The sequence below is a fragment of the Poecilia latipinna genome, unplaced genomic scaffold (assembly GCF_001443285.1).
Source record: "Poecilia latipinna isolate Pla-1442-1.1 unplaced genomic scaffold, P_latipinna-1.0 Scaffold526, whole genome shotgun sequence".
Taxonomy (NCBI): Eukaryota; Metazoa; Chordata; class Actinopteri; order Cyprinodontiformes; family Poeciliidae; genus Poecilia; species Poecilia latipinna.
The window spans coordinates 260347-280132 of NW_015113142.1; the positions used below are offsets into that span (position 1 = coordinate 260347).

At 41.2% G+C, this 19786-nt stretch overlaps 1 protein-coding gene across 3 annotated transcripts in view; it reads left to right on the forward strand.

Moving 5' to 3' along the window:
• Positions 1-19786, forward strand: part of clcn1b (chloride channel, voltage-sensitive 1b) — a 39212-nt gene that overhangs the window by 17555 nt on the left and 1871 nt on the right. For 2 of the 3 annotated variants that reach the window (XM_015040779.1, XM_015040778.1), the window contains exons 2-21: positions 4369-4594; positions 5545-5676; positions 5813-5941; positions 6085-6218; positions 6550-6627; positions 9593-9671; positions 11665-11790; positions 12906-12990; positions 13143-13244; positions 13767-13851; positions 14795-14950; positions 15080-15149; positions 15240-15350; positions 15983-16196; positions 16284-16417; positions 16618-16796; positions 18145-18229; positions 18310-18392; positions 18686-18730; positions 18834-18938. In XM_015040779.1, the coding sequence (XP_014896265.1) occupies positions 4369-4594; positions 5545-5676; positions 5813-5941; positions 6085-6218; positions 6550-6627; positions 9593-9671; positions 11665-11790; positions 12906-12990; positions 13143-13244; positions 13767-13851; positions 14795-14950; positions 15080-15149; positions 15240-15350; positions 15983-16196; positions 16284-16417; positions 16618-16796; positions 18145-18229; positions 18310-18392; positions 18686-18730; positions 18834-18938 (2358 nt within the window). Of the gene's footprint in view, positions 1-1402; positions 2102-4368; positions 4595-5544; positions 5677-5812; positions 5942-6084; positions 6219-6549; positions 6628-9592; positions 9672-11664; positions 11791-12905; positions 12991-13142; positions 13245-13766; positions 13852-14794; positions 14951-15079; positions 15150-15239; positions 15351-15982; positions 16197-16283; positions 16418-16617; positions 16797-18144; positions 18230-18309; positions 18393-18685; positions 18731-18833; positions 18939-19786 lie in introns of those variants that run through there. The other variant, XM_015040780.1, reaches the window with a different exon arrangement.

A 19786-nucleotide genomic window follows, 5' to 3' on the forward strand; every position in this document is an offset into this window, starting at 1 on the left:
TTCTAGTACTGTGGTTGAAGGTGTGTCAATGTACTGTCCTGCAGAAGACAGTGATGGGAACTGAGGACCATCGATTACCATCGAATTGATCTGATCTGGACGTTATCAGACTTCTTGTTCTCTCTATGTGTTGCTGCCAAGAGGGGCATAACCACCTTATTTTTATGTCCATCAATTTCCTAATTTTTCCTTTAAAATAAGAAAACTCCTGTTTTGTTTTGTTGTATTCTCTCAGATATACAAGTAAGTGAGATAAGGACATATTTGATTGAAAAATTGGTTGTCGAACTGAAGGCTGATTTATCTGTGCAACATCTTTGCAAAATTTCTTCTTCTTCGTCTTCTTCTTCTTCTTCTTCTTCTTCTTCTTCTTCTTCATTGCTTGGTTTGTGTTTTCACCCTGCTGGTGACTTTTCTCATGTTTTAAGTTCACACTGCACCATATTCTGTCATGATCAGATGCAAAAATTGACTGGAAAATCAGTGAGAAAAACCTATAAAGATGTTAGGAAAAATCTGATTGCTTGGCAGCAAAACAAACACTCCGAGATTGTTTCAAACTTTGTCTTTATTTATAAGTAAGCCTAAGGGGAATAGTGCATGATATTTCATTTTCTATCACTAATTAGACTTGCCAAAAACACAACCAAAGCAGTTCATTTCCTGTAAAAGTTTTTTTCTTTTTTTCACCTTATGCTTCTAATGAGAGGTCCAAATGTCTGAGGTGAGCAGATACGACTGGCTGCCTTCATGTTTCCTCAGAGAAATTCAAGGGAGAAATTATTAAAGCCACAAGGAGATATGAGGGAATCTTGTAGTGAAACAAATACGTGAAGGAAGATGACTGAGAAGAGAGACTTTATTTTGGGGCTGCGAGAGCCAAAGGAATCTGTTGCAGCATCGCTGTGACGTGGGAGAACATTTAGACAAAATGGTTACTGAATCACTGATATCAACTCGGTCCTGTGTTTTTCACTGTGCAATGAGCCTACAAGGTCAAACGCTGACACAACGAACACACAAGGCTGAGAGAAAAGCAAAGTGACCAGACGGGAATAAATCCTGACTGCGGCGGCCTTCTCACGCTGTCACCGGCTCATTTGTTCAACGTCTTACACTGCCTGGTAAAAGTATTCACATTCAGTGAACTCTTTTTTTTTTTTTACGCTTTGCCTTGTAACAAGCACAAACTTCAGTGTATTTGAACAGGATTTTATGAGATAGCTGAACACAGACGGGGCTTTTAGTGTGAAAAGGAAGGAAAATAGCAGGGTTTTGCCAGCAGGTCAGTTTTGCTCGATGAAAAGCTGAAAGTTTTCTCCGAGCCGAGTCAGGTTGAACGGAGAGCACGTCAATGTGAACGCAAGTTTTGACGTTTGGTCGCAGATTCTCAATTGTATTTAGTTCTGAGCTTTGACTACGCCACTCCAACACATGATTATGCTGTCCTCTAAAGAAGGGCTGAAAACTTGAAACATGTACAAGGGATCAGAAAGAGATCAGTAAACAGGAACAAGCATGGTGTTGCATAAAGATTTGAGGAAAAAAAAAGAGCACAACTAAACTGAATTATATGAGAGCTCTCCATAATTCATCAAAAGGCTCAACTACCATGAAAAACAAACTGATTTGCAGTCGTTTATGTATGAAATGCCAACCCTGTACCTTCACGGTACAGGAGGAAGTGTGAATTGGTGAAGAGCTCAATGAGCCTTTATCGGATTTTAAGAGAACAAACTTCTTTAAAAAGGGCCCAAATCTGTCGAGTAGATTCAAAACCAGCTTGGCCGTGAAGCTCCACCATAAACTACTTCCCCAACGAAAACCCAACATAATGCAAGAGCATTCTGCAGCCTGCTTTCCATTGTTTCAGGTAAAATGTTCAGCCGGTAGTTCTTCGTCCTGCAGGTTCCTGTTGTCCCTGGTTTCGGTGGCGCCTGGTGCCAGCAGCTGTTTGATGATGTTGATGGATTAGCGTTCCCATGTTAATGTGTAGCATATCAGTGTTGGTGGTGGTGAGCTCGTCTGCAGAGTGTGATGAGAGACAGGACAGCACCAGAGCTGCTGCCACATCATGCTGAAGACAACTGATGAAGAACAGGTAAAACCCGCCATGACCAAAGGCTCCATGCAGACGGAGGCTGACTTTATTTGATTACTTTTATTCACCCTGAAAGGGGCTAAATGGTCTTTTTCTGACTCTTTTTTTTTTTTTTTTATTTCAGTAAGGTGTAGAAATAGCTCAATACGTTTCAGTTTTCATTCAACTATTTTTTATCTCCGAAAAGCTTCACTGCTCAGAGATGTTTCTAATTTGCTTGCATAAATGTAAAAACGTAAAAACAGTCATTTTTACATTTATCTAATGACTTTTATGTCAAAATAAAAAATTCTCCATCGTTAAATTAGGTGTTAAATGTACTTTATTATTTCTCAATACTAACTCCTTCTAGAGAAAAGATTGTTGTTCAACTATTATAAAATTTTTGATCTTAGATTTGATTTTCTTTGCTCTGCGTAAAATCTGGCATTCATGTTTTTCCATTTTGGACATTACAGACGGACACTTTGGGGCAGGACACGTCCAGCAACAGAGTGAATTCAGAAACTAGCTTGTCTTTTCCTTGTTGCTATTTCCTCTAAGTTCATGTTGGTGTGACACATATTTCACTGTGGAGAATCACTCACTTAGTCTGACCGGCTTCCGCTTAGCATCTTCACAAGGTCTTTTGATTTTGTTCTGGGACTGATACTCACATTTTCTACTAAAACACTTTCATTTCTGTGAGACAGCTGAACATTCCCATGGTGTTTATACTGCATTTAAACTGCTGAATGCATCTGGAAATTGTACCCCAGGACATTCACTGCTGATATCTTGTCTGATTTCTGTAGATTTTATACCAGGGAACAACATAGACTTACAATACATCCGCATAGGGCCTTCAGTTTACCCAAATGAAGAGAATTAATCATTAATTAATCAGAAATTACAGAGCTCATCATCTGGGTTTCCCAGATTGTTTAAAGATTGTTTTGATATTTGCTCCAGAATGTCTCCTGATATTTCTGGCATCTTGCAAACAGAAACAACTTTTGTTAATCCTAACTAATCTAAAATGAAGACATTTAGTCTGATTTAAAACAAGACCAAAAAAAAAAAAAAAACCAGAAATAAAATAGAGCCCAGATCCAAAATAATGAACGACGTTCAATGTTTCATTTTCTGTCCTCTGAACAAACTCCTGAGCTCATTTTAAATGCATCCTTGTGAAATGTTTACCGCTTTCACTCCGACGGCATCCGGACTTCAAAACGATTGAAAACATCCAAAATAAAACTGAGATTTCTAGTTTCGGGTCTTGTGTAAGTAATCTTTTACGAGGACGAGTCTACTATCCTGTCAGCTGATGTTCCGAATTACAGTTTGTGATTTGTGGTGTTTAACGAGATTTAAAATAACTCGCTAGACGATTTAGAGGCTTCAAAAGCCTGCGGCAGTAACTGCATGGCCACCTGCTATGTGGTGCATTCATGTATTAATTATAAACTTCTATATTAGTCACTTTGTCATGTGGTTGCAGTGAGTCAGTTATCACAGTGGGGCTGTTTGTTAAAGGACGAAAATCAGAAGAAAGTCTTTCCTAAAGAAAAAACTAAACAACTTGTCCCCGTCAGGCTGAAACTTCTCTCAGCAGATGAGCTCCCAGATTGTCCGTCTACCTTCATATTGCGACTTCATCGGGAAATTATGTGCTTGGAAGCTTAGAGTGCATCCTGCAGGGCCTCGTGCTTGGATGTGTCAGCTCTCCTTTCCTGTGTGAACATGAGACAGAAATGCGTGGCAGCCAGCCCTCCTTATGATTTTTTAGCTTGAGTGGTGGGATGCATGTGATCTGCAGGGGTTTGGTTGCAGCTCGGAGCCTCTGCAGTGTTTTTACGGCTCCTACGATTTTAACGAGTGCTCTGCAAACCGATCGCGAGGTGTCGTGTTTTCTGGCCCCGGCGTGTGTGCCAGGCCGTAGGCGTTAAAGCAGGAGCGCAGTCGGAAGAAGGAGATGTGGCATGTGTTTTCTCCTCCAGGATCTCCTCCTCGGGCTCTTGTTCAGCCTCTTCCTCCACTCAGGGAGGGGTTTTTCCACTCTCCATGCCATATTTGTCTATTTTTGTCTGTCAAGGTATTCAGGCTGATGTGTATCCCTTTACACACAAGGCACAAAATCCACATCTCTTTCTTGTAATCCCAGGATTCACACTAGCAGATCTCCTTTTATTCCTCTCCAAAACCGTTTCCCCCTGCAAACAGAAGGTTTTCTTGGCAGTGCTTTTTGTTTCTCAGTGACCCTCGGTCTTGCCCCTGCGTTGCAGCTGTACGGGGAGTACAGGGAGCAGCTTGGAAACTTCGCCCGACGGGAGGCCGCCCGCCTGCTGACAGAGAGACAATGGAGAAGACAAGCCGGGGAAAACACCTCAGCCACGGGCCGCAGAGGCCTCGGCCGGCGGCATCACCTCCATCAGAACCCTGCCATCTTGGAGTCACATCAAAGCCACAACTCCTCCACCAAGAAGCCTCAGCCCTACTCCAAATGCCAGGGTGAGCAACGCCGGCGGCTTTTCCCGAACCTGCAGCCTCGTTGTCGTCGCTTTCGCTTTGCAGTTTTGCCGTCTGTTTTTGGTGAAAGCAAAGTTCTTTAATCGCACAGCTCTGCCGTGACAGAGAGATTATTGTACAGCATCGGTTTCTGAATGCTTTGCACATTATGATTTTACATGCCACACGATAAGCTCATAAAATGTGATACAGAACTTTAATACCAGCAGGACTTAAGGTAGAATTTTAAGCCACTGAGATCAGGATGACCGCGAGGAGCCGACGCCGTCAGGAGGATGGAAAACAAAATGCACGGCTGTACATCACTCGATGTACAGTTTGAATCAGTGAATTAAAATGTGCTTTTGAATTCATTTCAGTTCAAATAAAATAAATAGTACTGCACAGTCAATTAAATATAATCGTTACTCGTATTACCCAAGGTTCTTCAAAGAGTTGTAGATGTTGATGGTTTCAGGAAGGAAGGATGGCCTGGAAAATTATGACCACACATCCCCATGAACACACCGTCTCCAGGGTGAAACATGGTGGTGGCAGCATCATGCTGTGTTGATACTCTTCTTCAGAAAAGACAGAGAAGCTGGTCAGAGATGGTGAGAAGATGGATGGAGCTAAAAACAGGGAGAACAAGTTAGATTTTCATTTGGAGTTTCTCAGTTTTTTTTTTAACTAAAGCTGAGCAGAAAGTTTTGTTTTAGGTTCAACAAAATGAAATTTGACACCTTAATATTTACGCTTTCTCGTTCTTTAGTTTGCATTTTATGCTTTCTTTAAGATTTCCTAAGCTTGCAAACAACTCAAATCATTTCAGGTTCGATGTTAAAATAATCCTGGTGTCCCGTTTTAGATCCAGTTACCAAAATTGTAATTTAATCAGTTTATGCTTACGGTAGATTTGAATGTGACTCAATAATTTCATGTCTCTGACCCAGACTGCTTGGCTCGAGTGAGGCGGTATATTGTGACGAAGATGGGGGAGGACTGGATATTTTTGATCCTTCTGGGCTTGACTATGGCTCTGGTCAGCTGGAGCATGGACTACGCCAGTGCCAAGAGTCTACAAGGTATCCCTGGTCACATTTACTCTCATGATTATTATTGTTATTCAATCTGTATTTTCATAATGGTTTCATCATGCCGCAGCACATATTTACCGTGTTTATTCTCACATGTCGTTGTTGCTTTTCTTTTGTGTTAAAGCCTACAAATGGATACATGGAGAACTTAAGGGCAATGTGCCGCTGCAGTACCTCGCCTGGATTACGTATCCCATAATCCTCGTCGTTTTTGCCTCGCTCTTCTGTCATCTGGTTTCCCCTCAGGCCATCGGTTAGCTCTCGCCGTCTCTCTCTACCTCTTCTCTGTCTCCGTTTGTCTCGCCGTTTGAAGTTAGCAAAAACGTAACTTTGCTTTTACAGACGTAGCTGCAGTACTCTGTTCACCGTTTGGCATTTTCTGTGTTTCGTTGACAGGTTCTGGCATCCCAGAGCTCAAAACCATCCTGAGAGGCGTCGTCCTGAAAGAGTACCTGACCCTCAAAGCCTTCGTAGCTAAAGTCATCGGCCTGACTGCTGCTCTCGGCAGCGGGATGCCAGTGGGCAAAGAGGTTAACAGACCCACTTCTTAACCTCTTTACCTTCAAGATTGCTCTGTCACCACACATCTATTATAGATCATCCTGTAGTCGTGTCTTTCTCTACCGCTCTTTCTGCTCTTTTTCTCCAGCCTGTGAGTAATAAATCAACCGAGGCAAATTATTCAACGGAGTACATTCATTTTCTCCATTACAGTAGCGGGACAGCTGTCACATCCAGCAATTACTCACTGATTTATCTGCTCTGATACCCGTCCCAGTCTGGATCCTCTTGTTTCACTGAAACTGGTCTGTGTGAAAGTCCGTCCAGTAACTCTGATCTGCTTGCTGTCTTCACCTCCAGGGTCCGTTTGTCCACATCGCCAGCATCTGTGCAGCGGTGCTGAGTCGATTCATGTCCATCTTCTCTGGCGTGTATGAGGTAAGCTGAAGCCCTGGCCAAGAAACTGCACTTTGATCAGCGAGTTTATTGAGAAACAGTCAAAATACCAAATTAGATGAGGAACGCCGGGTTTGTACGGTGCTTTGCAAAAGCATTCATACTTCTTGAACTTTTTTCCATTTTGTCAGGTTACTGCCACAGACTGATTTTTGGTTTATGTGGATTTCATGTGACGGACCAAAGTCTGAAGCAGAAGGAATACGAGAAACGTGTTTTTTTAATTTGAAAATTGTGGCATATATGTTTGCTTGCTTATGTTCAAATTTTTGACCCAAAAGCAAGAAGCTACGAGTGGAAAGCTTGAGCCAACCATTCCTAAACACGATTGTGCACACTTCATATTCTTTCCGCTTCACATTTATGTGCTGCTTTGTGTTGATTTACCACCAAAAATGCTAATAAGATACCATAAAGTTAAATCTTAATCTTAAATTTAATGTGACAAAATGTGCAGAGTCAAGGGTTTTCAATGCTTTTGCTAGGCACTGTAGTTTTCTGTATTGTTTGTGTTTTTATCATCATTAAAGTTACAGGGTTCCCACTGAAGAGTCTGTTCTTGAATCTGTAAAAAAAAAAAAAAAACTGTTTGTGAACACAACAAGTATACAGTTACACATAAGGGTTCAGTAAGGATGAAGCAACTGGCACAAAGACACTAACTTTCTCCTGTGGCCTGATGACATTAACCTGAAAGATTAGTCCTAATGATCATCTTTAAATTCGGGGAAAACAAGAACATCCAAATGTGAATTACATGGGTAGGAGCATCATGTTGTTTGAGTTTTTGCTGCGGGAAGAGCTGGTGCACTTCACAAAATAGATGTCATCACAAGGAAAGGACATATGTAAAAAAAATATATATATATTACAGCAATATTCCAACATATTAGCCTAAGCATCCCACTAACTACTTAGTAAAAGTCAACAAAGACAATGTTTTCAAGTGACCAAAGTTGTGAACTTATTCCTGCATAAACTTGACCATAAATCTGACTCGGTTCCACCAGTTCTGTCAAGAAGAATGGGGGAAAATTACTAGCAAGTTCTTGTGAGAAGCTATTGCGGAAGGAAACCCAAAATGTTTGACCCAGGTCATACAGTTTAGAGTTTAAAGGCAATGCTACCAAATATTAATTCGATGTGTGTAAAGTTTTGAATTGAACTCATAAAGTTTTCTAGAAATAATGGAACAGGAATAATTGCATCTTTCAACCAAGGTTTATTTCAAGAGATTAAGAGATTGTTGCTGCTCTTTGTTGCTGCTTTGAGTTTCCTTCAGACTGACCAGCTAGCTTAAAATGGGAAACCTGTAATTGATTTTCCGTGTTTGTGTGTGTGTTTTGTCCCGCCCAGCTCCTGCTTTCCCCTTCCAGTTTGCCTTTGTTTTGATTGTCTCTCTCACACTTCGCCTGTGTTTGTGTCTGTATTAATAGTGTGACCATAATGTCTGGCATGTGTATTAACAGTGATCTCCCGTGTCCCCGTCTCCCTCTCTCCCCACTCTCCTGGTTCTGGCTCGCCCCTGCTTGTTTGTGTTACGCCTAACCCCAGAGTGACATCCATAACAAGGACCTGCTGGTGTGTGCGTGTGCGGTGGGAGTGGCCACCTGTTTTGCTGCTCCTATTGGAGGCAAGTCTGACCAGCCAATCAGATACGAGTCTGCGGACAGCTTTGCTCTCCTGAAGAAACATCTGAAGCTCAGATAAGATATTTGACCTCTGTCTTCCTCTGTAAACATGGCACAGAACAAATAAAAACTTTAACCTCTTTAATCAGTAATAGCTCTGAACATTTCACTGTAACACTTTTGGAAGTATATGACTCTGGTTTTCTCTAAATAAATTACTCTAAATGCATCTCACCCCGTTCATAATTTGTAAACTCATGTATACAAACAGCTGCCAACTTAAACCCAAACTACAATCAATAGCCAGGTGTATTGATTATCATATACACTGGTTACCTCCGAATTTTATGAGTTTATTACTAATAACTGTAATAATAAGTAATTAATAAGGGAAATATATTTGTATGGCCAACAAAACTTTAATGGAAAAATCTCAGCTTGTACCAGCAATAATTTTTTCATGTTAGAGAAAAAAAACTTTACTTTCCTAAATGATTCTTACCTGTCAGTATTTTTTTTTAATCCTTACCAGGAAGCGTTTTGTATTTAAGATGTTAAATGAGGCATGTAGCTTTCAGTTTCTGAGCCTTTCTGACTCTTGAATGATAAATTTCAAGTCGTCTGGAAACAGATGCTCTCGGTTACTCAGGCAGTAACACTTGCTTCATTAAGTCATTGTTGATATCTTCCTGGCCTGGTATTGTGTAAACACCCAGCTGAACCCTACAGACTAGCAAACTGCCAAAACTTCTGCTCTGATGAGAAGCAGCTGCTGGTGATCGTTTAGCTCCACCTGTCTGATACTTCCTCTCTTAAGGAAGCAGCAACAGTGTGTGTGGTTTTTCTCATGACTGTTTTTCATGTCTAAACAATGAAAATATGAGTTTTTGTTCAATCCAATGTTGATCACGATGATTTGAAGTGTTTCAAGTCTGCTGTTTGTTGCATGGACCCAAATCTGAAGGCGATGTTGTCATTTGACGCAGTTTTTCTAAACACTGCGCATCCTTTTCTTTATATCTTCTTTTGGTGCTTTGTTTCCTCTCCCTGTCAGTTTTTATCACACTATAGTGAGCATTATTTATTCACTTTCTTCCATTTTGCTCCCTCACTGTCATTGTTCTCCTCCCACCCCACCCCTGTGGTTCTCCATCCTGTTCTCTCCACCTTGATCTTTTATTCCTTTTTCCCTCCAACTTACTGTCCTGTCTTACTTCCAACTGTCATCCTAATTTTCTCCCCGTATCATCTCTGGGCTTTCATCCCTGTCTCACCTCTTTACCTCCCTCCTCTCCCTCTGTTTTCTGTGTCAGTAGAACCCATATGGTTACACAGATATACTGACTGTCGGCTGTGCCGTGGGGGTGGGATGCTGTTTCGGCACTCCACTAGGAGGTACTGTACAAACTTCACTCTGTCTCTCGTTCTGAACCGTCTCGCCAATCTTGTTTTTTTGTGCTGCCATAAAAACCATAAAAAAGCCATAAAAACAATAAAAAAAACTCCTTTAGATTCGGAACAGAAAGCTCATATGGTAAAATATAAAAAAAATATTTATGTAGTTTAAAGGAAGTTAATATAATTGTTTGGAAGTTCATTAAATAGCCCCTACTTTTGTCCTACACTTTGAACCATGCGGCTTGTATCCCGGTGCGGCTTTTCTGTTGATTTTTCTTCAACCACCAGGGGGCGCTTTAGCAGGAAGTGAATCATTGGGAGTCAAAATTGGAAATCAAAGAAGAAAGTGCTAATTTTCATTTAGAACAAGCACATGCTAGCAGCAGGCATGACGGAGAAATTTCTTCAAACTCATATGATGCAGCTTTTAAGTTCAGGATTATCGATCTGGCAGTACAGGAGGGAAATAGAGCCGCTGCTCGGCGTGAACGAAACAATGGTTCGGCTTTGGAGACGGAGAACTGCGTCCTTAGTAAATCCAGCATATTTATTAGGACGCAGCCCTCTGCTGCCCTCTGCTGGATCCTCATGGAAAACCGAGAGTGCGGAGATACCAGCGGCCGGGCGCGGCTTATATGTACTTTTCCTTTTTTTTTTTTTTTTTGTAGCTGCGGCTTATAGTATGGTACGCTCTTTAGTCCGGAAAATACGGTATGTTTTTGCTTTAAAATATATCTTCTTATATAGTTATCAAAAACAGTAAGAATATCTGTTTGGTCGGTGTGTTGCTGAAACATTGCGTCTTGGCAATAAATCCAACACGGGAGAAAATTTACTTTATATAAAAATATAAATACACATATAAATGTAAGGAAATCTGATTTAAAATAAGACACCTACATCTATTTAAATGAAAATAAACAAAATCACACAGATGCATCCTGCTTGGTGCATGTCATTGTCATTTTGAAAAATATTCGTCCAATTTAAACCTCAGGCATTTAGTTTTGTTGTTGAAGTGAGAAAAAAATCAAACTTTGAGCTCTACAGAGCCGCATCAGGCTTTCGGAAACATAATTCCAGCAGCTTTTGAATCTGGTAATGATCTCAATAGCCCCTGAAATGTTATAATATTTGAACATTTTAAAATAAAGAATTAAATATTTAATCAGGTGCGCTAATTTCCTCACATCACTGCACTATTGGCAAAATTCCAATAGTTAGATCAGATCAGTCATGTTTTATCTATAATCACGAGTGTTAAATGCAATTTGCTTTCCAATTATTTTATTGTGAAAATTTACTGCAACTAACTTGGGTAATTTGGACTCTTAAGCTTTCTTGAAATCCACAATTACAAAAGATTTACTCACTTAATTAGTAAAACACAAAACCTTTAGCAGAAATCCTCAGTTTTTAATAGTTTGCTCAAGTATAAATAAACGTCTCCTATTATTCAGTAGTTTGCAAAAGTCTTGTGCAGAGCTCTGCCTCAAACGTCTTGAAGGTTGTTGGATGTGACTGCAGCTGCATATTTAAGCTCAGCGTCAGGCTGCAGGATGAATTTGGGACTGATTACATGCCTCCCTGATGGTGGATGGCAGATAAAAGTCTGTTTATCCAAAATGTATGAAACTTCTGGACACGTTCTAAGGCATAAAATATTCAAAACCTGGCGTACTCTGGTCTTTAAATATATTTTCGTCCCTGTACAATGTTCAGTTGTTTTTGGTTAATTCACTGTGTTTCTTGTCTCATTTTGCTTTTCTTTTATGTTTGTGTGCTACTCAGTGTAATTACTTTTATATGTGTGTTTGTTAACTCGCCACTGTACTCTTATTGAGTGTAATTACTAGTTTCTGGACTCATTCTGCTACTTTAAACTAATCTGTGTCTTTTCTCACCTTCTCTTTCCCCTCTCCCAATTACCTCTCCATCCATCCTCATTTTCTTCCTCTCTGTAATCCCTCCTTCCCTCCTCCCTCACCAGGGGTGCTGTTCAGTATTGAGGTCACGTCTACCTACTTTGCTGTGAGGAATTACTGGCGGGGATACTTTGCTGCCACATTCAGTGCCTTCATATTCAGGGTGCTTTCTGTGTGGAACAAGGATGCTGGTGAGAAGCTAACTCCACACAAACACACAATCTGCTGCGGAAAGACCGCTGAGGTTGCATTTCACACACACAAAAAAATGTTGAGCATGGCAGCTAAGTATAATTTGCTTCTTTAGATAAAGCTTAAACTTTTGAAGTCATCGCTCATCCTATAAAAGCACTTCAGCAGCACCATCCAGTATTTAAATCATGCTGTTTGTTTCTCTGAGAAACAAAATGCCAACATTTAAAAAAGGTTAAGTACGTTTAACATTTCACAGACTTTAAGTCCGTACTTTGTAGACTTTGCTTTTACAAAGATGCACATATTTGAACCTCATTAAATGCAGTTTGATCATTAAAGCTAATCTTGTTCATAAACTTGGACATGTTTGGGTATTTTTTTCTAAAACATTACACAGACAAAACATCGACCTGCTTTATTATTGGCACTCTTAGAAGAAGCTGCATTCGAAATCCTTAAAGTTGTTTTGGAGACTTATTGGCCCTCAGGCAGCATTTTCTCTTCAGCTATTTAGCAATAAACCTTTTATCTGCAGCTCTGGAAAAAAAATCAAGAGGCCACTTAAAATGATCAGTTTCTCTGATCTCACTTTTTATAGGTTTATGTTTGAGTAAAATTCTTTTTTGTTCTATGAACTACTGACGACATGTCTCTGAAAGTCGAAGCAAAAAATTTGGTATTTATTTGCAGAAAATGAGAAATGGTCAAAATAAAAAATATGCAGTGCTTTCAGACTTCAAATAATGCAAAGAAAATGAGTTCATATTAATTTAGAAACAATAAAGCTAATGTTTTAACTCAGGAAGAGTTCAGAAATCAACATTTGGTTGAAAAACCAGGAGGCTGTCAATGGGCTTCAGTGCGGTTGGCTCTTAATTCTTTCCAGAGCTGAATATTCACTAGACTATCACTCTTGAATTTCAGAAGCTGCTGCGTTGCCACGTCTATTTCTAACCCTGCTTGCTGCCCTATAATCAAAACTTCACTTCAAACTTCATTGTGTAAATTGTCCTCTAAATAGCAATGAGTAGAGAAGTAGCTGCTTGCTGTAATTGTCTCTATTGTTTAACTCTTTTTTGTTATGTAATTATTTTTGTTCCACTTTTCTCAGTCACAATCACAGCTCTATTCAAAACCAACTTCAGGATGGACTTCCCCTTTGACCTGCAGGAGTTACCGGCATTTGCAATCATAGGGTGAGGATGCTTTTAATACCTGTACGTGTGTGTTTTGTTGCAAACACTATATTTTTGAGTATTTAACCTTAATATGTTGTTATAAAATGGACTTTGGACTCTTGGTGAACTCGTCCATGACGTTTAAACTCGAAGTTTTCTTCATGTTTTAGGATCTCTTGCGGCTTTTTGGGAGCGTTCTTTGTTTACTTAAACAGACAGGTGGTTCTCTTCATGAGAAGACCAACAGCTCTCACACGCTTTCTAACCAAACAGTAAGATCCCAACACACACACACACACACACACACACACACACACACACACACACACACACACACACACACACACACACACACACACACATAGTGTACAGATGTTGCTCTCCCTGGCGCTGCAAATGACTGCGGCGCTCGGCTCTAAAACTGCAGTGATTCTTGCACAAATGGTTTCCCTGAAACGGAAACCATTTGTGCATTGAGATCCATTTTCTCGTAATGTGTCTCAGCTCTGCTCTCTAAACTCATCAGTCTCACAAAACTGGCCAGGAGAGAAGCAAAGCCTTAACAACCTTACACCCAGTTATTCACTCAATGGGGAGATTCACTTATCCTCTGAGACTATGCAGTCAGGGAACATGAGGCTTCACCATTAGGGAGAAGTGAGCTGCAGCGCCAGGAGACTCATGCAGTCGGCACTGGTTACAAACAGACGCTAATTTAAATGATGTGCAGTGCAGTTGGTATCTGAGAATACGATGTTCCTCCTAATGAGTCTGTGTTTGTGTACGCGTTGCAGTCGTTTGATCTACCCAGGAGCGGTGACGCTGATCATCGCCACCTTTACGTTTCCTCCTGGGTTTGGGCAGTTCATGGCTGGAGAGGTGAGATGCAAACTCACTTTTGTTTTCATTCTAATTTTTAACTATGTTTCTATCTAAAACAGAGACACAAAGGTAGAGTGTTGGGCTGATTAGGTGCGTATTAGAAACACAGATTGAAATGCTGAAAATGTTGGTATCCATCCATCCATCCACTCCTTTTTCCTCTCTCCCTCCCTCCTGGGAGGGCATCCATATCTGAAACAACTCCACAGGAATGTGTTCAGGAGGCAGCCAGACACTGAAACCACATCACTTTCTCTAGGCTTCATAGCGGTTTTAACCACTTGAAAGACTTTAAAGGGGATCTATGATGCAAAATTCACTTTTTGCATGTTTCTCTTCTTCCATTGGATTTCTACTTCTAAAAAAAACTACCTAGCCGCATTTTTTTTAGCAATAAGTTAACGTTTACTCTTGTCTGGAAACTGAGCTGTTTCAAAAATCTCCCGTTTGATGATTTACCATTGACCTGCACTGCGCCGCTACCTAGCAATCACAATTGAGCTCAACCCAAGTGGAGCTCAAGCACATTTAGTGAGCTGGTTTTACTGCTGTATGCGCTGTACAATGGCTGCTGGAAAAGACAAGTGTTTTGCTGTTGACTTACAATTTAGAAACCACTTGCTGCATTCTTGTTGGTTGTGCAGGAGGCTCCACTTCTGCTTTTTAAAGATGTTTTAAAGGCAAGCGTAAATGTTGATTTGGGGGCGTGGCCAGCAGCAACTTATTTGGATTTGAAGTGACAAGAGTCTTTAAAACAGCTCATTCTGAAAGTAGCTCAGTAAAATCTCATGAGGATTTTCTGCAGAAACTGTAATGAACATGTTTTGTATACCCCTACCAATCCTAACCTGTTCAAGGAAACATAATAGGTCATCTTTAATGTAATAAAAGGCTTTTATTACTGACCATTTGTCCTGTCTTCATATCTCCGCTCTGACAGCTGATGCCCAGAGAGTGCATCAACTCTCTTTTTGATAATTTCACCTGGACCAAAATCTCCGACCCGGTTGCTGCCCCCGGCCTCGGCCGCTCCGCCGCTTGGCTGCATCCTCATGTCAGTGTCTTCCTCATCCTTCTCCTCTTCTTCGTCATGAAGGTATCTTCTCCTTCCTTTTCACTGCGCGTGTGAGGTGTTGCATTCAAAGAAACGACATAAATTAAAACCAGCAAACCTGCTGGGACTGACTGGGCTTTATCCCACCTTTATCCTGCCTTTGTCCTGTAGTTCTGGATGTCAGCAGTTTCCACCACGATGCCTATCCCCTCTGGCGCCTTCATGCCGGTCTTCATTTTGGGTAAGAGGATTTCGTAACGCGAGTGCAGTATCTGACGCTGAGCTTCTGTTCAGTTTGTCTTTACCAGCGTGCCTTATCTCTCTCCTCAAGGAGCTGCTTTCGGCCGCCTCGTCGGGGAGATCATGGCCACTCTTTTCCCGAACGGGATACTGTTCGATGGAATAGTTTACCGCATCCTGCCAGGAGGCTACGCTGTGATCGGTTAGCCTCTTGCTCCTCACATTTACGCACTGAGATTTGCAGGTCTCAAGAGGTTTAGTGGCAAAGTTAGAGTTTTCTTTAAATAACCTGGAATTTATACACTTTATTTGGATAATATTTATATTTAGTGATATGAACCATTTGCCATTAAGACAGTCAAATTTCACTTCGACTAATAAATATCATAACTTTTTGATCATCAGATAAATTTGCTGAAATGTGCTACACAAATACTCTTCACTTGACATAAAACAAGGTTTGGCTAGGATATTTTTCCCCTTAATAAATTAATGTATTTAATGACCTGAACTATTTAAAATGTGCAAAGATGCAAAAATCTACTAAAGTGAACAAACTTGTTCATGACGGTGAATTGATTTGTATTTGTACCACTAAAAAATGTTTCAGATTTCTATTTTGTCAAATCTGTATTTTTTACTAAAATCTTCAAAAGTTCGCAGCATTTAACTATCTCTGGTGCACCTTGTTAAAAAATTTGAGATAAAAATGTGACGCTCTGAATAAATGCTTTTAAATAGTTTGAACAAATGTTACCGATGTGTAATTCCTTCACAATCTAAATGCCGCTTTTCCATGTCAAGTTTATCACGGTTTGCTCTGGTTTGCGATAGGAGCGGCGGCCATGACGGGCGCCGTCACTCACACGGTCTCCACGGCGGTAATCTGCTTCGAGCTGACTGGTCAAATCTCCCACATCTTACCCATGATGGTGGCGGTCATCCTGGCCAACATGGTGGCCCAGGGTCTGCAGCCGTCTCTGTACGACTCCATCATCCAGGTCAAGAAGCTGCCCTACCTGCCTGAGCTGGCTCTCGGGCACATCAGGTGACGTCTGGGGCTTTTATGTCAGCGTAGTCAGGCTTTGAAAGAAGCACGGCGTTTACTGTAGTGTGGCTGCTTTTCTTTTCACAGCAAGTATAACATCTTCGTGGAGGACATCATGGTGCGCAAAGTGAAATTCTTGTCCTCCCAATCCACTTTTCGGGAATTAAACCACCTGTTGGAAAGCACAACGTTGAAAACGATCCCGCTGGTTGACTCTAAAGGTAAGGCGACCCACACTTTCCTTTTAAAGGCTTAGTGTTAAAGTATTAGACAAGCCATAATCCGTGCTCTCTCCATAAAGCTCAGTCTGATTCACCTTTAGTCAATTTCCAGGCTTTATGCTCCGCCAAGGTAACTTTCCTCTCACAGCCATGAGAGTAAAGTCAATACTTTTATAAAAAAATGTTTTGCTTTCCTGCAGAATCCATGATCCTTCTTGGCTCGATTGAGAGGACGGAGCTTCAGGCTGTCTTAGACTGGTGGCTCTCTCCAGAAAGACGAGTCTTTGAAAGAGGTTCCAGTTCACCAGGCCAAGGCTCCAAACTCAGCTGGGAGTCCTTCAGTTTCGTGGATGAGGAGGGAGAAGAAAGCAGTGACAAGGTCTAAAGAATACATTGCTTGTGCAAAACTTTTAAACCTTAAGTTATTTATATTCTGAGATAAGGAGCCAGAAATTTTTGTAATCTTTTAAAGTGCTCTTGGCTGCCTCTCTGATTAAAGCTCTCCTGTCAGACCTGGCAATTTATGTAAGTGGCCGTGTCTTTGTATGGTTGCAGTTAGCCCATATCCTACCTGTCAATCAACGGGTACTGCGCCGTTACCTAGCAACCACAAACTGAGCCCAGCCCATCACCTAGCAACCCAAGTGAAGCTCCAGCACAATTTGGTCAGCTGGTTTTATGGTGCGTTCACACCAAACATGTTACATGTGCAAAAAAACGCGTCAAACCCTTAAAGTTCGACGCGTGTGCACTTTGGATGCAGACGCTCCATATTTTGCTACGCCTAGCATTTCGCACGTCAGGTGTATCTGGTTTACATTCAAAGTCTATGTTGAGGCATGTTGAGGGGGTGTTGAGGGCGCGTCAGACACATCAAAATCACTCTAGTCGTTGTTTTCCATTGCCAGCCTATTTGTCGAATACGTTGGACGCTCCTGACACGTCAAACGCTCCAGACGGTTCAAATTGCGCCACGCTAGACACAAGAAATGCGCCGCAACAGCCCTGAATGCGCCTCCACACAGACTTTGAATGTAAACCAGTCGTGCCTGATGCTCAAAACTCGTTTGGTGTGAACGGACCATTGCTGTTCTAAGTGCTGCACAATGGCTGCTGGAAAAGACAAGTGTTTTGCTGTTGACTTACCATCCTGAAACCACTTAACTGCGTTCTTGTTGGTTGTGCAGAAGGCTCTGCTTCTGCTTTTTAAAGATGCCTCACTGTATAATTGCGCATGTGTTTTCAGCCATTTTGACGCCCAACGTAAACGTTGAGTTGGGGGGCGTGGCCAGGAGCAGCTTGTTTGGATTTAAATGGACAAGATGCTCAAAACAGCTCATTCTGAATAGGCAGAACTGAACTGAGCAGACTAAAATCTCATTATCTAAGAATGATTTTGTTAAAAAAAATGCAATGAACATGCACCTAACACTGATTTAGATGACTTCTTAAGGGTAATTTTATTCAGGGGTATCAGTGAAAGGGGGTGAATGCAAATATGTGCCAAACCATGCATTGTTTTCCCTCAACTTCACAACTTTGGACTATTTTGAGGCAGTATAATACTTTAGGAAATACTTTGAAGTCTGTGGTTGTGAGGGGACAAAATGTAAAAAAAATACATTTACAATGTCTAATTAGAAAATTACACAATGTTGAACACCTAGCATCACCTGATTTGGCCCCTAAATTGACCAAACACAAACTAATCATGTTGCAACCCTCAGGCTGTCTCTCCTGTGCAAGAAGGATGTAACGGACCCATCCCGGCCCCAGGCCCCCAGGAGCCGGCCACCAACCACACAGGATCAGGTGAAACGGCATTTCCACCAGTTCGTCCGTCACACGTCAGTCTGTCCTCTCTGACACGCGTCTCCCTCTTGTGTTCTCAGACAAACGCAAGCTGTCGTCTGTCAGGAGGACCCTTCAGAGACTCTTCTCGTCGTCGTCCTCGTCAGGCCAGACCGAAACTCAGGTTCCTTAAGATCAGCGGACACGCACACACATCACTTTGACGTTAGCAGCTCAAAGCAGCAGGGCATCGGTGATCTGCTGTCAAGCTGGCAGCGGCAGCAAAGATGGGGTTATCAGTCCAGCCTGGCAGCATGAGCCAGCCTCACTAATGTGAGAAGAGTGCAGCATGAAGCATGTAAAACAAGGACTGACATCTCTGCATCAGCTGAAACCTTGAAACCACCAGGGGTATCTCATTATGTGCTCAAACTGCTCACTGGCCGGTCCATCATCTGTTCCTCCTTTCTCTTTCAGGAAGACGTGCCTCCTCCACTCACTGACACCATGTCCCCCGAGGAGGTGCTGTACGACACTGATTCACCGGCCACACAGCTAGCAAAGAGCCAACAAACCAGATCAATAATCTGTGTGTGTCTCTCTGCTTTGTGATTGGCTGGTTCAGATCAAAGCTTGGGAAGAGGAAGAGCTGGACAAACCAGTCGACATGGAGGAGATACGCATAGACCCCTCCCCGTTTCAGCTGGTGGAAAGGACGTCGTTGCACAAGGCAAGAGCTGCGAAAACCCCATGCATGAAGGAAAGCTGTGCATTTTCACACCAACTTTTAGGACACAAATGTAAACTTATTAGGCAACAAAAACCCTCAAAGCTCCTCTTTTGTCAATTGAAACTGTTTAATTGAGAGAAAATTGACACGTTAAAAAAATAAAACATTTCTTAATCACAAACCAGAACACAGAAAAGACGTCGGCGAACTGGACCTGTTCGGAGCTCTTAGGTTAAATAAGTTGCTCTGGATACGATTCACATTACTTCCTGTAAAAGTGAAACATATTTTTAGATTTTGATATAACAGAAGTTCTTGATCTAATCTGAGTGAACTTGAGTTATTTTATTCAAAGTAATGAGCCACACTCAGACTTACTTCACAAGATTTGCAGGTATTATCTTGGAGAAAACTGGGTTTTACCAACTCAAATGTTATGAAAATAAATCTATGTCACACTATATATAAACTTTTAAGCTCACTAATTTAGCTGTAGAAAAAAGAAGAAACCAACAAAAACATTGAGAATCAATCATCTGCTTTATAAATATGTGCTGATTTGTGTTGGTCTTTCAGATAAAATTCCAGTAAAACTGGCTGAAAGTTACAACATGTGAAAAATAATATGCATTTGGATTGAACAATTTATTGCCATAAACCGAGTGAAAAAGTGACAAAAGTCTAAATAAAACTAAAGAATGTGGAAACCAACCGATCGCAGCATTTCAATATTACAAAAGTATTTTGTTACTTTTGCACGAAGCTGTGTTTGCTTCAGAGACGTTTAAAGTTTTTGAGTTAAAAATAAAAAAATAATAATAATCAAATGAATCAATCTTTTTTCAAAA